General features: G+C 45.4%; 1 protein-coding gene across 1 annotated transcript; it reads right to left on the minus strand.

The window, feature by feature from the left end:
- Nucleotides 1–4598: 4598 nt before the first annotated feature.
- On the minus strand, nucleotides 4599–15211 carry dlc (deltaC). Its single transcript, XM_026330562.2, has 10 exons — nucleotides 14932–15211; nucleotides 14289–14531; nucleotides 13997–14057; nucleotides 13443–13700; nucleotides 12636–12827; nucleotides 10671–10840; nucleotides 10345–10561; nucleotides 6998–7730; nucleotides 6657–6771; nucleotides 4599–5950 (listed from the first exon to the last, which is right to left on the minus strand). Exons 1-10 carry the CDS (start codon nucleotides 14980–14982, stop codon nucleotides 5945–5947), a joined length of 2046 nt encoding a protein of 681 aa, XP_026186347.1. The 5' UTR covers nucleotides 14983–15211; the 3' UTR covers nucleotides 4599–5944.
- Nucleotides 15212–17000: the final 1789 nt, after the last annotated feature.

The raw sequence follows: 17000 nt of genomic DNA on the forward strand, positions 1-17000 counted from the left end.
CCCACACCCCCTGCCAATGTGTGTGTGTCTGCCCACAGTTCCCACAGTGTGTGATTGATCTGAAGTTGTAAATTTTTGTTGTCATCTCCTGCCTGAGTAACCGAGTTGAGTTACAGGCTGAGAGAGGAAGCTCAATTTCTTCAGGGACAGAACTTCACATCCTTCATTAAAGAAGCAGAACGTCTACTTACAGACGTATGATGCTATTAGTGCAGGTCTATTAATGTTACCATGGTGACAGCGGTCTGGTATGCCAACTACTACACCAGTGTGTGAGGTTTTAAGTTGGAGGACGTGTTAAAGGATCAAATGAGGCTGGAGGTCTGGAGGAAAAGGTTGAGGAAACACCGCCATTAGTGTAGTGTGTCTGTGGGTGGGTTGGGTGGGGGGTGAGACAGGTGCTGAGAGTTCTGGTAGACTCATCATCACCGAGGTAATGTTCTCCTGGTTGTCACGCCAACTTGTCCTCTTGACGATGTTCCCACGACAGGCAGAGTCAAAGGTCGACTCCTACGGATGTAAGGAAGAGGAGGGGGAGGGTGAGAATCACAGGGAGGACGAAGCTGAGTAAAAAAAAGTCGTAGGTGACTTTTTGTTTTAGAAATATTTCATCATATTTAATTTTCATGAGTAAAAGAAATGCATCATGTTTCTGGTAAACCTAACTGTAAAATGATGAAAGTGACACATGAGCAGCATCTAAAGTTCACTACTAGAACAAAATGACTTAATATTCTACATTACATTTAAGCTCTTTGAGATCAAATTTGTATGTTTCTGTCGCTGCAGGATTGAGCAAATGCACCAGAAAACTCTGAATCTTTATTGGTATTTATCAAGTTCAGTCAGAACAGCTCATGTTATCACATCCTGATGCTGACCTTATGAGACAGTTTTCAGCAGAGAACAGTGACGTCCAGAGCAATGGGATGTATATTCATGTTGACACAGTGAGCAAAAGGAGAAAATCCATGAGACATTCCCACACCAGTGAGAAGTTCAAGTCCACCATCAAACATTGTTTTTCATCTGTGTGAGTGTTTTAACCTGAATTACTGACATTTCCTAAACCTAAACATGTTATTGTAATGCCTAATGCCAAGCAAACACTGTGTCAAATACTCTGTGGCATCAAAATACATGGAATACTACATGAGTATTTGAGTATTTGATGCCCTGTAACAAAGACGTGCGACAGATGCAGTGTAGTTGTTATTGACAGTAAGATGAACTGCAGACGATCCCTGACGCTTTTGTCAGATATGATGACATGACACGTTCTTTTTAATATTAAGGAGCAGCAGGAATTCAAGTTCAAAATACAACATGAACCCCCCTCCCCCACACACACGCAAACATGCTGCAAAGGATAAACAGTGGTTTTACTCTTCTGTGGCCCCTGCTTCCCGTGCAGTGACCTGCACAGGGCTGGGTGGCCCTCACTGTGAGATTTATGCCACTTAAAGAGCATCAAGGCTACTGAGACAAACCAGGGGCATATGTGGAGGTATGTGTGTATATGTGTGTGTGTTGTAGCATTAACATTCCTCCTGTAATGGAGCTGAAACTTTCATGCAGAGCTGCTGGTAAATGTGGCCTGAACAGTGTTGACACTGAGTACAGTCACAGATACAAGATGAGATTCTAACGTTGTTAAGGACCAACAGTATAAAAACATCTGTGTGGGGGACGGTGATGATGGACCAGGTGAAGCACAGTTAGTTTTGCAGAGTACACAGGTTTTTACACACTTGTCTAAATGCACCAGCAGCACCTGTGTTATTACGTGAACATTACAAATCAAATGATGTAATGTGGAGCGGCACTCTAAACGTAGTTTTTTAACTATTATATAGCCTCCTTCACCTTTCTGACCTCTAACACAAACACACACTCCCAGTCTGTCTGTTCACTCTATTTCTGTTCATTTGTCACTTCCTGCCTGGATGACCTCTGACCTTCCTGGGTCACAGCAGCTGATTTTGAGGATCTTGAAGCTCTTCCGGAGTGTCCTGCTGAACCGCATGATCTGTCCAAATCCACTCAGCTGGTGTGATGGTCTGACTGCTCAGAGTTATTATTAGTAAGTAAATAATTAGATTTTAAGAAGAGACCGTGTTGATCTAACCTCACGAGGGAGAAAGCTCCATAACCAGGAGAGGCCTGGAGGAATCAGTAGCTCGCTAATAGATTAATATAATATAGTGGAGCCAAATTATATCACATCAGCTTCGCTCTTTGATCCGTCAGCAGATCCTGACAATCCAGGATGAAAACAAAATGTGCCACTTGTCTAAGCTCCTCAGAATGAGAGCAGCAGTTTCAGATCTACGGTGAGAAATCAACCACAGAAGAAGAGACAATGAGCAGTTTTAACATCTCACGTCCACCAGGACACATGGCAGCTCTTGCCAGCTCTGCAGTGAGGGAGAGACTCTGAGGTTCATGTGTCAGTTTTTGTTTCCATTATTTTGTCCACAGGGAAGAATATGCAGAAACATACTGCGGTTCCCATGAAGTGTGTGTGTCTGAAATATCCATCAGCACAGAGGAGGCAGGATGGTGAGAGCAAGGACTTGATTCATGTCCTCGTCTTGATCCTTCCTTTTCCTGCTTGCTCCTCATGCAGAAACACCCAGCACCCTGTGTGTATCCACAACAAGCTGTGAAAGAAAGCAGGGAGCGAGGAGCAGAGGTCAGAGGTCGGGGTGGTGATGGAGTGATGACAGGTGTGTGTTCTTCACTCTCTTTCTCTCTTCTTTCATCTGTCTCAGTGAAACCAGCCTGCTCCCTCTGTCGCAGCTTTCTGTCTGTGATTCTGTCTTTTCACCTGAATTTCTTTTCCAACTCCCACGGCCTCAGGCACTCACTCTGCTGGAGTCCGTGTCTGATGGCTGCCATAATGTTTTCAGATCCCACACTAGGAACGTCTACCTTAGTCTTCTTTAACATGAAGCCAAATCAACAAGGTGAGATTGGCCTCTGTGTCTTGAAAGCAGAAACAGTTTTGGCTGCAGCTTTTTGAAAACTAACTCCAACCTGGCTGTTTTCCAGTTAGCACTAATGAAACAGAAACAGCAGGGTCACAGGCCAAAGGTCTCTGATGTCCAGAGAACAGTCCAGGGAACAGAGATGCTGCTGCACTGCAAGTTCCTCTTCTCGCTTGTTTTACTCCTGTATTCACTATGGCATCATAGCACCAGAGGAACAACAGTAATGTGGAACACGACCTGTTTTACTGTCTGTGTTTCTGTAGCAGTAATAATATAATGAATCTATGAATCAAACCCCCAACGGTTCTGTCAGAGCAGCACCAAGAGTTCAGTAACCGGCAGTTAGCACAATGTGACCTCTGACCTCAGCCTCCTGGGAGTATGTCAGTTTTGTTTTCACCAAGTGACGCTCAGAAGAGCTCACAGTTCAACCTGAGGCCACGTGTCCTAGACAAAGGCGGCCAGGTGAACAGCAGGTGAGCCAGAGTCTGAAGGTCTCTGCTGTTGGCCGGTTGACACATGGCAGCGGCTACTCATTAGCCAGGAGACGCTGTGTATCAGCTGACGACATGGTGAAACTGTAAACCAAGAGAGGGAAAAGAAAACAGAAACAATGTCTGAGAGGAAAAGACAAAGACAAGGAGGGAAAAAAGTAAGAGGTGGGGGAACAACAGAGGCACTGAGGCAGAGAAGATGGGATTCAAGTGATGGGAGAAAACCAGGAGACTATTGAGGTAACATGCTAACTCTGGAGACTTGGATCAAAAGCTTCAACCTGAACTGATTCAGCTTTTTCAATTTACAGAGATCAGAGGACGAGTCGAAATAAAACCTGAAAGAGGGAACAAAGAATAAGGATGTGGGTTAGTATAGCAAAAAGAGAGAAGAAAAAGGAACAATATTTTTAAAGAAAATTGAAGCTTAAGGGTAATGATGATCCATATTTTTGTTTTGTCACTAGGTCTGTAGTTAATGTTAGCAGGATGGTGAAAGTGGAACTGAGTCAGAATAAACTACAGTGTGTTGATGCTGATGGAGGAGCATGGCAGCCAGTACTGCAGTGTGAGAACGGATGTGTTATGATGTGATGACATTCACTGTGGATTATCTTCAATACTCTGCACACAGATCTGTCAGCTGCAGGACATAAATCAACACTAGTGGAGCCATGAGTCCAGAAACAAATCCTGGTAACTGCAGCAAAAATATTTGACAAAGTCATGTAATTTTAATTTTTGTTATATATAAAATTGTGGCCGTACTTGTCATAAAAATACCTCAAATTGGCAACAATGAAAGTGCAGACACAGATATTTTACATTAGGATCTGGGACAAGTTTGCAACCTGAGATCAGGTCTACTAGCTTAGGTATTTCACACAATAAACATTTGGTTATAAACCACTGAACTGTCATGTTTTGATAAGGATGTGATTGTTTTAGCAACAATGTTAAAAATTAAAAATTACTCTTGCAGAAAGTTAGATCGATACATCACTTGTGTGAAATATGAAGGTACAACACTACCTACCAACACTGCTAAAGCTGACTGACTTCAAGCTGAAATTGTTGGTGCTATGAGGACTGGAAAAAAATCAGACAGTGCTACAACATTGTTATTTTTAATTTATTTATGAAAAAATATATTTCTGGATTTTGACAATAAACACATTAACATAGACATATATACAATTCTTTTCATAAATACAACATCATATACAAAATGGTGAAATTAAATAGAAAAACCATCTTATGGAGTATATGTACACATTGCATTGTTTTGTTAAATTAATGAATATATTTCAAAGACACCACTACACAGGAACATCACATATTTTTGGTATCAAAGGGATTAGATAAAAAAGAGAAGGAATAAAAAGTCCTTCATGTTCCTTTAAAAAACACCTGGAGCTGAGACTGTATTCACACTGACACTAAATTAAGGCTTAAGTGTTGGGAATGTTGCAGACAAACAGCAGGTGCTTTTACTGCTCTCCTGATTTTTTCTTGCTGTGACAGCAATGATTGATCAAGGTAGCGAATAAAAAAATTGATTGTTCATCACCTCAAACCTCATTTAGACTGGGACTGGATATATAGCTGGTTATTAGAACCACATCTAAGACAGGAAAAGTAGACCCCAAAAGAAGCCTGGTTCCAGTGGACTGGGTTTTCTGGGCTTGTAGAGACAGGGTTTGAACATACAAACCCTCTCTGGCTCTGGCAGCTTTTGTGTTTGTAGTGAATGCTGGCTCTAAGTTGTGTTTCTCTAATAAAAAGAGGCACTTCAGAGTTGGTAAGATTGGACAGTGATTGTTAGCCATTCTTCTAATAGGCCACGATGTGACTTCCAAATAACAAAATAATAAGATGGACAGCTTAATGTCAGAAAGTCACTCACAAACAGTTCAGTTTTCACACAAAAAGATCAGTTTGGAAAATAAAACATTCCATCTCCTGGACCTTTAAGCAGGCCCTTTGATGACGTGATTGACATCTTATTTTGAAAATGAACAGGAAATGGTTGCCTACAAGGGAGCATAGCTAAGGCACCAGTCTTTTTGATTGGTTGACAACTGCAACTCTTCACGTCACTTGTTCACGTTGGATCCAAAGAACATTCGGATATACAGACAGAAAACATTATATTAAGATTTAAAGCATAAAAAAGATAAATAGTGCAAATGATGCTGGACATTCTCTCCTCCTTTCTGTCGTCCTCCACTGCTCTGTCATTCATTTCCATCTCATTGTCATCCAAGCATTGTCAGTATCAAAGCAGAAAAGAACAGAAACAAAGTCCTCTCTTTTTGTTCCTTTCCACTGAGCAGCAGTAATAAATATTAAATAAAATAATGTATGTAGAAGATCCTCTGTGTGAGCTGTCCTGGACAGTAAAGGTTTCAGGCCTCCAGCGTAAACATTCCTTTGCTGGGTTCTGAAAAATGGAGGTTATACCTGAGAATGAAATAAAAATCAGCGGTTAGTCATCAGCGTATATGATCACTTCTCCTTGGTCAGGTTTAGAAACATGCCATCATTCTCAAACAGGCTCATGAAGTCTGGAATAAACATTAAAGTGCTGCAGTGTGATATGAGTTTAGCTGTCATCAACAGCTGCAAATGTGCTGACCTTGATATTTGCATAACCACAAGCTTTTTTTCTAGACACTTTGATTAAGAAGAAATTATTTTAATGATCATGTCTAAATTATCACCTAGACACACATTATTATTGAAACATTAAATCTGATGATTGTCTGTATATATATATTCAATTCAATTCAATTTTATTTGTCTAGCACAAAATCACAATACAATCATCTCAAGGCAAAAACTAAAAACCCAACAATTCCCTTATGAGCAGCACTTGGTGACAGTGGAGAGGAAAAACTCCCTTTAACGGAAGAAAAAACCTCCAGCAGAACCGGGCTCAGTTTGGGCGGCCATCTGCCTCGACCAGTTGGGGTGAGTGGATTGAATATATACATATACATATACATATATATATATATATATATAAATCATATTTTCTGAATTCCATATAATAAAACTGAACAAACACTAAAACTGTGTGATAAAACAAGTGTGATTATTCCCTAAACCAGAGTCAATAAAAATGGCATAAATACAATCTTGTGTGTGTTGGTAGGCGTGTCCTCACCTCAGTGGCAAACACACACTGCTCCATTTGTTCGGGGATAATGAAGATTGGGTGATACAAACTGTCCTTTGCAAAACTGAGGGGGGGGACGATAATGGATGTCTCACGCTTCTTCCTGTTGGAGAACGAGAGAGAGAGAGGGGGTTGGTACTATGGCAGCAACAGAAACGTTGAAATAAATCCTTGTGAGACTGATCAGATAAGACAAAGAAGAAAAACATGCTGAGACTTGTCTTCAGAGAACAAACAAGTGCAGAGAAGGAAAACTAAAAAGGACAAAGAGCACACACACACACACACACAAAGACAAGACATCAAAAAATAAAAAACAAGGTTCATACAGATCAAACTTGTTCTTGGGCAGATGCGGGTCCTCGTTCACCAGGTTATACTCCGCCATTTTATTTTTAAACATGGCCGTGCTGTCGCCACCCTTCTCCGCCAGCGCCGCATCCTTATTGGACACTTTAAGTTGCCCTCCAGGGATGAGGAAGGCCTCCTTTTCTTTTAAGCTGCACAGCGGCGCTCCTGGTAGACTCCCATTATTGGGCCCACCCCCACCGATCACTGCATTGCGGTTGTTCACCATCTCCAGGTCGTTCTTCACTGATGTGGTAATGGCTGTTAGCCGTCTGCTCCGGCGAAGCTGGCGCAGAATGTGGATGGCGGCGCACACCAGCAGGCTCAGCGTCACCAGGCCAAGGACGACAGCAGCAATCAGCGCAGGAGGGGTGCTGGAGGGCTTTGTAGGCTGCCCGGTGGTCTTCTTGTACTCACAGTGTGCGCCCATGAAGCCCAGTGAACACTGACACACTGGACCAGTGAAGTGGGTGTAACATGTGCCACCATTCTCACAAGGGAACTGGTCACAGGGGCTGGTGCGCATGGTACAGTCCTTGCCGGTGAAGCCGAGAGTGCATGTGCAGGTAAACTCATTGATGCCGTCAACGCAGGTGCCTGCATTGTGGCAAGGGTTGCTGGCACAGTCGTCAATGTTGATCTCGCAGCGAGATCCCGTGAAGCCTGGCCTACAGCGGCACATGACATGGTTCCCTAGGTCATAACACTGAGCCCCTGCAGAGAAACAAAGACACAAAGGTTTTAGTTAATAAAGCACAATGTAAAGGGAAAAGGGAAGGTTCTATCATGATATTTCTGAGGAATAATAAGGTGAATGATGCTTTTTTAAGTGGTTCAAGAATTCAGTGGGGGTGGAGTATTGATCGACAAAGATGGTAAAGGGAGTGTCATACGCATATTCAATTCACAATTCACATTCATCTTTTTAAAAAGCTCCTATCAACTGGACAGAAAGGTCAGAGAATTAAAAGAGAGCTAGAAGGGGGAGAACTGTATTACAACATTTCCTCACAACAGATGCTGCTCATCAGGAGAGAAACATGTGTGTGATTAGAAACATCTTGAGTAGGAGATTTTTTCCACTGCCAGGAAGTCACATGACCAGCCTGAATAATAGAGTTTACTCTAAACGACTAACCGTAGAAAACATAGGTCTGAAACTAAACCGACTGATTTGTTCTTTATTGTTGAGATTATTAATGGTCACTTGGTTTGGCAGTAAGTCAAGCCTTAGAAATTGATGCTTCAACACTGTTGACACGACTGTGGGGTCGGTTTGGGCGGCACACTGAAGCTGAAACTGCAGCCTGTAAAAACAAACTCTGGAGTCAGCTCCATATTTGGTTATTCTGTGCTGCTGCTGATGTGTTGCAACACTGGAAACAGACAACCAAGCAAGCTGCAGTTATCAGAGTATTTTTCCTCTCATTGAGAGGCAGGAATGATTGCAGATGGAAGATAAGCAGACGGTGGTTTCTACACGCTAATGAGGACCTGAGGGAGGACTGGAGGTTGAACTGGGAACCTCAGAGAGCACTCTGCTCGGCAGGCCAATGATAACTGTGTGGTAATTTTAATATTCAGTGATATGGTTCTGTTTTGTAATGCCAGTTCTGGAGTCATCTGATCCTGATTATCTGTCTGCCCTCATTAAAGGAAAAAATGGTTTGATCTGACAAGACATGAAAGACATTTTGGTGATGTACTGCCCTTCATTTGAATCTTTTTAATTCTATGTTAATCAATCAATGCACATTAGCCCTAAAGGACTTTGACTAAAATAAAAACACAGCACTGAGTAGCAGTGATGCTCTCTCAAGTCTCTGCAAAGAATAGAAACAAACGCACGATTGGCATGGAGGAAGGGTAACCAATCTAAAAGCTGATGGCATGTTTTGAAAATGTCCAACAGTGACGTAAAGAGTTTGGAGTTTGTCATAAATAATTTACACGTACAAAAACATCAGCCCAAAGGTCCTCTGGCAACATGCGTGCACAAGCTACACGTAGCGTTCGTGTGCCACAGAGGGATGCAAATGACTAAATAATCTTATAAAATGAAGTTGTGAGGCCCTTCTGGAACACAAAGGAGCAGCTCTGCATTTCCAGAGAGAAATGAGCCATGGATTGGCCCAGTGCTGACAGTTCTATCAGGCTGAGAACCACTGCCAGAGCTGGATTCCTGCCTGAGAGACAGCATGAGTGCAACCAGGTAGAGAAAGAAAGGCTGGGAGCGCTGAGCATCTCCACGGCTACAGCTAAAAACAGACTTGTTTATGACAGCAGGAATGAGGATGAAATGTGTTGTCAGACGGGAGGTGATAAGACATGCCCAGAGGCTCCTACGTGACAAGCAGGTGTTTATCTGCCCTCTGACATGTATATAACCACAGATGTCTGATATGAAGACTCAACTGTCAAAGCTCTTCTGAATGAATAAGCATCTAATCAAAATACCTGCACTCATGTGCTGATGGTATACAATGAATTCAAAGAATATCTAGTAAAAGCCACACAGCAGAGTTTGCTGGGAGAAAATATATGGGAGAACATGTAATATCAATGAGTCTCATTGAGTCTCTGGAGTTTATTCAACATGGATCAGCTCTAACACAATTTTTCTTGTTAACACCAGTGGGCTAAAATAATCAGTGTTACTTATTTATGCCAGGTCAATAACTATCAAATACCACAGTGCTCCAACTGAGCATGTTTGCTTGTTAGGTGATAACACAGAAAGCTCCTTTAACCTGTTAAAGCAAGTGGTTTCCCAAAAACTAGAGGGTCAAACAAAAATTCCTTCAAAGGGCTGAACTGAGCACAGCTCAGCACCAGCGTGGATGTTTCCTGGCTTCTCCTTTGCCCCAGTTAATGTTAAACTGCACAAGGACATGAGTTTGACCGAACTCAGAGTGGATTAATGATTAGTGAAAGTGACTTATATGGCCAAGTATGGTGACCCATACTTGGAATTTGTGCACTGCATTTAAGCCATCACATAGTGCACACACACACCGTGCACACACCCGGAGCAGTGGGCAGCCAATGCTGCGGCACCCGGGGAAACCTACAGTCCAAAGAGACCAACACTTATTTGTTTGTCCTAGTGACAGTCGTAGTAGAAATAAGCAGTGTCCTATTTCCACAAATGCATTTGTTGGTGCTTTTTGAAATTCTGCATGAAAAGAGTTGCACCGTGCTTTCATCTAATCAACAGAAAGTCATGAATTCCTAAAATCACTGTCAAATGTGAAGCTCAGCCAACAATAACTTCACCCTGAGACAAAATCAACCGTAAAAGTAAAAGTGAGTTTTAGAGGTTTCATACCATTACCACAGGGGTTACTGCTGCATCGGTCGACCCTCTTCTCGCAGTTGGAGCCTGTGTACCCAGGTGGGCAGCTGCAGCTGTAGCCACCTGCAATGTTCTCCACACAGGTTCCTCCGTTAAAGCACGGCTCATCTGCACAGGTCATGGCGATGATCTCACAGTGCTTGCCATAGAAGCCCTGAGGGCACGCACACAGATAACTGTTCACCAGGTCCTGGAGGGAAGACAGGAAGAAAGGATGATGTGAGGAAGCTTCAGGTTCAGTGTGTTTCTGTCTCTGTTGAAATGGTTTGTAGCTTCACAGATGAGATCTGGTGACTTACTTTGCAGCTGCCGCCGTTCTTACAGGGGTTGCTGTCGCACTCATTGGTCTCAATCTCGCAGTTTTTGCCGGTGAATCCTTGGCGGCAGGTGCAGGTGTAGCTGCCCTGGCCGGTGTTGGTGCATGAGGCGTCATTCTGACACGGCTTGTGGTTGGTGCAGTAGTTCAGGTCTGGAGTGAAGAAACAAGATGGGAGTACAGGCAATGTTAGTCCATGGTTTGATTTGAACTTGTGTTCTAAAATATAGAACAATAAAAATACATTTTCTGCCTTTCAAATTATTTACTGAACAAGACAGGTTGTGTTGATTTTGTGAAACAGTGTCAAACTGAAATGATTTTCTTGTATAAACCTTGATACTGACCCCCCACAGTGATGTCTAATAAGGTAATTTGACTAAAATGCAGTTTGCATGTGGTTCACTACACTCCTGCAAGATGTCACTGGGTTAGATAAGACTTGTATTTTTAGCTGCTGGCTTTCACTTCCCTACTGCGGTTAATGTTTCCTGGATTAGATTAGATCAGGTAAGACTTTATCAATCCCCGGGCAGTAATGCAGGTGTTGCAGCAGTAAGCAAAATATTAATAATAACAATAATAATGAGAAGAAGAAGAAGAAGAAGAATTGTAAAAATAATAAAAAAATATGTATAAGGTGAGTCAGTCAGATCAGATCACATGGATAAACATGAATCCAGAGAAAAACAAAGAACAATGTAGTGACAGTTGTGGACTCTGATGGCCGCAGGTTCAAGGGTCACTGCAGGTGTAGCAGCCTGTCGCTGAAGCTGCTGCTCAGATCATCAGGGTGTCATGTGGGGGCTAGGAGGTGTTTGAGTCCAGAGAGCAGAGAGGGGCTTTCTTTATCCATTTGTCCAGTACCTTTCTGTCTGTCATCAAAGAGTTTGTTATTCTCAGTCCAGATCTCAGCGTCGTCACTGTCTACAAGTATTCGGCCTTCCCAAGGTGTGAGAGGGATCAGTGAAGGAGTCGATGACAGTGCAAACTGTAGTGGATCCAGACTCAGTCTCACCATAGGACATCAGTTGTTGAGGACAAACGTCTCCACAGTCACATGTGATGTTAAAGCCACTGGTCTGTAATCATTAGACCTCCTGGGGTGTGCAGTCCTCGGAACTGGTCTTCCATAGAGCTGGGACGCTCTACAGACTCAGGCCCAGGCTGAAGATATGATGAATTCCCTCACACAGTTGGTCTACACAGATCTTGAGGATTTTGGGCCCACTGTCTCCTTTGCCTTTATTCACCTGACCTGCCTCCGTACCTGACCTGCTGAGATAGGCAGGCGGGTGTGAAGGTGGAGGGGCTCCCTGAGCTGAACTAGAAGACCAGAGACCTTCCCCATCACTTCCCCATAGTGATGGATGCAGGCGACGTTTATACCGCCCTCATTCTCTGTCCCTCCCTCTTCTGCTCAGGTGTCTGTCCAGGTAGCAGGCCTGTGCTCTGCAGTAACTGGCTGCCATCACACAGGCATCTTTCTTGCTCATGTTCTGATACTACTCAATGATATTCTAGAAAAACAGAATTGCGGCTCAACCCTGACATGAAGACAGGAACAATGTTACAACAACAAACTACTGCGATGAGAAAACTGCTTTTAGCCTTTTAGTTTGAGCTTTAGTGTCAAGTTTTCCTTCACACAGGAACCAAATGAACCACATCTCTGTCCACATGTCCATCGACGTTAATGCACATCAGTAACTTAATAAAAGAGATTTGGCAGGTTATATGTCACAAGCTGATTTTCAGATTGATCCTTGGTAGCTCTGTTAGCATTTCAGCCACTCATTGAGTTTTGATTGAGGATTTTAATTAGCCACAGTCGTTCATTTGGATTCAGAATCTGGGTGTTGTTAACATCCTTTTGTCCAAAAACCTGTGGGAGACTGACAAAGGCTGAACAGATCTATGTCCAGGCTGTTCTGGAGCTTGAACTCACCTTGGTCACAGTACAGGCCTCCCCAGCCCTCCTTACAGTGGCACTGCCAGGGCTGCTGGCAGGTCCCGTGGAGGCAGCCAGGGTGTCGGGCACATTCGTCGCAGCGCTTGCCTTGCCAGCCCTGTCTGCACACACACTCTCCAGGAGCCTCGCAGAACCCGTGCTCCTTACTGCACCCTGCTGCACAGATGGCTGATGGGAGGGAACACAGGGAGAGAGGGAGGGAGGTCAAAGACAGAGAGGGAAAGGGAGAAAGGGGGAGGATGGAAAGGATATTACTGTGAGTGCATGTGTGTGTATGTGTCTCATGTTCGTGTTTGAATTACAAACTCCCCCCTGCTCACTCTCTCGCACACACACACACACACACACACACTCCTCCCCTACAAGTGCTTGTTAAGTACCGGGTGAAGCAGCTGGCCCACATAACAAAAGCAACACATGCCGTCTCCTTTCACACAAGGCAGCGCACATTAAGCTGCAGTGCGTGTCCCTGTTAAAGCGGGCAGGCCGGGGCCCGACCGGGGGCCCATTGTTGAGCTCAAAACAAAAGGAGCAGACTTTGGAGTCAACACACACACAGACACACACACTGGCAACAACAGATCTTTTTTGTCTTTCACAACCACCAGGGCTCACGATGGCGTTGACAACTGTTTGACTTCACAATTTCAAGGCTGCTCGACCAAAAAATTAAGCGCCAAGGGCCCTACTCTTCAACAACCCCCCCCCCCCCCCAGCACGTGGTGAAAATCTCTGACTGGAAGGTATCACAGAGTGACACTGCTGTGATGTGAACTAACTCACGGTCAGAGCAGTATTCTCCACTCCAGCCCTCCAGGCAGTGACGGTTGCCCTCATTGTCGCAGGTGTAGTGGCCGAAGGTGTCGTTTCTTGGCCGGCAGTAGGTGGAGCAGGCCTCGCCGTAGTAGTGCTCATTACACACCACATGGTAGGAGTAACGGAGCTTGCTGTGGTTGTCAAAGTGCACATCCTGGGACCATTCCTCTCCAACAATCAGGCTGCGGCGGGTTGCCAGGCGGCTGATCAGGTTGTTCTGGTTGTCTGGGTGAATAAAGGAAAAAGTGGTGAGAACTTTATTGTGAAATCCTCCTGTGGGCTGCATGTCTGAGCTCAGTAATATGTTTCCACTGGCATTTTGTGCTTTGTCATTCTGCTGTGACCTGAGGTTTATGTTGTGTGATGGATAACAGATCTTAAACATGATCACATAAACAGACACCTGCGTTAAAGGTGTGTTTTCTTAAACAGGAACTCTCCCCGTGTGTGTTTGCAGCGGGAAGCCGCGCCTCTGTCGCCGTCTGGCGGTGAAGCAGCGACACTGCGGAGCAGAAGTTTACCTGTGGACTCGAGTCCTGCAGACTCCGCGTTCCAGGCCTCAATGATCAGAGAGAAGGTCCCCTAAGATGAATAGAGGGGATCGGTTAATGATCAGTGCATGTTAACCCCCCCCCTTTGATTGTAATTTTTATGCCTCGACAGAGAAACGCAACAAAAGTTGGAAGTGCCGCTGTTTTAATTGGCGCATGGAGACTAAAATAAGGACACAGTCAGTGAAGTGTCTCAGCACAGGCGGTAAAGGTGTTAAAATGCAGTATTATGAACCAAACTCCTGTGATTTTCGTTACTTACAGGCCATTTGAAGGGCACCGGCACACTGATGGGCGCGCTCTCGGAGATGGAGTTGGAGTCGGCACCGAAGATTTCGGTGAGCGCAGTTCCATAAGTGCATGGCGGCTCCGGGTCGATCACCTCCTGTGAGTGCTTGAGGCACACGCGGAAAAAGATCCGACAGTCCTGGGGCTGGTGACCACACACGCCGCGGGAAGTGGTGAAGGAGTCGATCTTCAACTCGAAGACCCCGGAGGACTGGGCCTGAGGGGGACAGAGGGGAGCAAAGCGGGTGTAAATATTGGGGGGGCAGTAAAATAGAAGCTGATACAAGAAACAATCCGTAGATATTGAAAAAATGCACAAAACAGACGCAAATACACACAAACATGCACAACACAGGTACAATGCCTGGTGCAAACTGGAAAAGGTTATAAAAGGAGTTTAGTTTATTTTAATTCTGCAGACAATATTTACTTAATTGTGGCTCTTCGTGCTGCATCGTTTACCATTCATTCATGTGTGAAATTGAAACTCATGTGCGTAAAAGCGCACGCCTCCAAACTCCACCGTGTCCCCAAAAACCAGGCTAGAAAAACCAAAATACCGCGGTTCGGAAGAGAAAAGCGAGAAGTCTTGTAAGTGTGTTACCGGCGCTACTCACCGTCTGCGCTGAGACGAACAGCAGGAGACACGACAGGAACAAACGCGCCATGGCGTGTCGGCACGGAGCGTCCAGTGAACCAAGGCAGGTTAGTAAATGCGTAAAATCCAGACAGGACACGAGGAGCGCCAACTGAAGGAAGAAACAAAACGCTCCGAGAACTGAAGCAGGACAGAAGTCAGAGGAGCCGTCGGTGAGTGTGTCAGGATGCAGAAGAAAACAAATCCGCTTGGCAGTTGAACTCTGGACTGTGGCAGCTGCGTTTACACCTCAGCTTTATAGCGAGGAGCGCGGAGTGGGAGGAGGGCGGGAGGGAGGGGTGCGTGAGAGGAGGGGGCGCTGCAAAAAGTGTTCACCTGAAGAACGAGTCCTCCTCCGCTTCCCTGAAACATGCGCTGCGCTGCGGTCAAACTTGGCTCGTTCGAATCGAAACTTTTCCTCAAATCAAACTTCCCGTCAGACCAGAGGCAGGCGTGTGCGCGCAGGCAGCTGATCTTTTAGTTCCCATCAACCCCGACAGGGAGTTTCACTCGGGCTGTTTATGCAGAGTCAACCTGCACACACCTCAAGCCGCACAGACAAGAAACGTTACCTGGGGTTCGGTTTTCAGCCTCTTCCTAAAAATGCAAAATGTTTTTTCTGCAGCCGCTGTCCGCGTGTGCACAGTGACTCTGGTGTATGTGACCTGTGGAATCTGAAGGTGCGAAGAACATTTGGGACATTTCTTGCAGTGTGGTCTTACACGGGACCATGCATGGTAGACGGGGGGAGAGGAGGGGACCGAGGGTGGGGGTGTGAAAGGCACTTTCACCACTGAGGGGCAATAGAACAAACTGCCAGGCGACAGCAGCAGCAGGCTGAGAGGATCAAACGCTCCTTTTACCGAGCTCACCATGCGGCGGGAGGTGGCGCGTCAGGATCATCCAGACGTGGTCAGCGGTAACTCAGCTGCACATCCAGAATCACCGAGCCGACATGACACCACGGGGTTAAAGCCGTAACGACGCTGACAGAGCAAACATTACAGAGGCATCATTGGTATTACAGTTGAGCACAGGTCAACATTCACCCTTCCTAGGGTCTTGACACTTCCTGCCTCTTCACCTGTACACTGTATCAGCACGTGCTCTGTAGGGAAACAGGTGAGCTTTGTTTTTCGCTCGTGACCCATTTCGCCCTGTGTTATGGTAATGAAGCCCAGCGCGTGCCACCGCGGGCCCTGAATACCCCCCCCCCCCCCATCCCCCACCAGTCCAAACCACACCCACGGCACGAGGCACGCTTCATCTGGCCCAACACACACACACACACACACGCAACAAGCCTCCTATTGACAAAAGCATCAAAACAATTATACGATACAGCCTAAGTCCGCACGCGGACTCACACAATGAATGCCGGATCATAGCGGCTGTTTATTTACCATAACAGCAAAACAAAATCAGACCGGGACCGATGAGACTGTTCACTGAGCACCAGGTGTCTGACACCCAGATGTGATTTTTCAAAAATGAGGTGGTCTCTCAGAGGTCTCGCTCTGCATCCGGATCATTTCTTTAACTTTTGCCACCTGGAGAGGTCAGGGACGCGTGCGCTCCGCGCCAGGAAGCTTCGCCGTCATCAATCCGCAATATGCAAGTTTTCGATCTGCGCCATCTGCTCATCGATCCGCTGTTGCTGCACCTCCTGCTCCTCCTCCAGCACGCCACGCGCCCTCTCCTCAAACCCGGAGACTCAGGGCGGAGAGAAAGCAACAGATGTGGCTCGCGCCCCGGTGCCTCGTTTTCAAAGCCGACGAAAGAATAAAAGCGCCATGACGTCATGGCGGCGGAGAATTAGCTCTGAATAATTTATTCCTCTTTTTAGAACCGTCGCGTTTTGTTTTTCACTGAGTTATTGTGGCCGGAATGCGGTTTGTGTGTGTGATGTTGTAAAGTTTGATCTGTTCCCATGATGCACCGTTTGTCTCCAACACGTGCCAAAATGGGCCAAAAGAGGCACGAGCTTTTGTTGAAGTGCGAAAACAAACGCGTGCCCGAGGTGGAATGGAGTGGGGGGGGGGGGGGGGG

Source organism: Mastacembelus armatus, chromosome 13 (genome assembly GCF_900324485.2).
Source record: "Mastacembelus armatus chromosome 13, fMasArm1.2, whole genome shotgun sequence".
Classification (NCBI taxonomy): Eukaryota; Metazoa; Chordata; class Actinopteri; order Synbranchiformes; family Mastacembelidae; genus Mastacembelus; species Mastacembelus armatus.

Bases quoted from the DNA above. Each gene is read 5' to 3' on its own strand.
- dlc (XM_026330562.2), bottom strand. From the start codon at position 14,982: ATGGCGCGTTTGTTCCTGTCGTGTCTCCTGCTGTTCGTCTCAGCGCAG. The intron at 14,532-14,931 runs GTGAGTAGCGCC...TGTCCCCCTCAG, and splicing joins TGTTCGTCTCAGCGCAGACG to GCCCAGTCCTCCGGGGTCTT. The intron at 10,562-10,670 runs GTAAGTCACCAG...TCTTCCCTCCAG, and splicing joins AGAACGGCGGCAGCTGCAAA to GACCTGGTGAACAGTTATCT.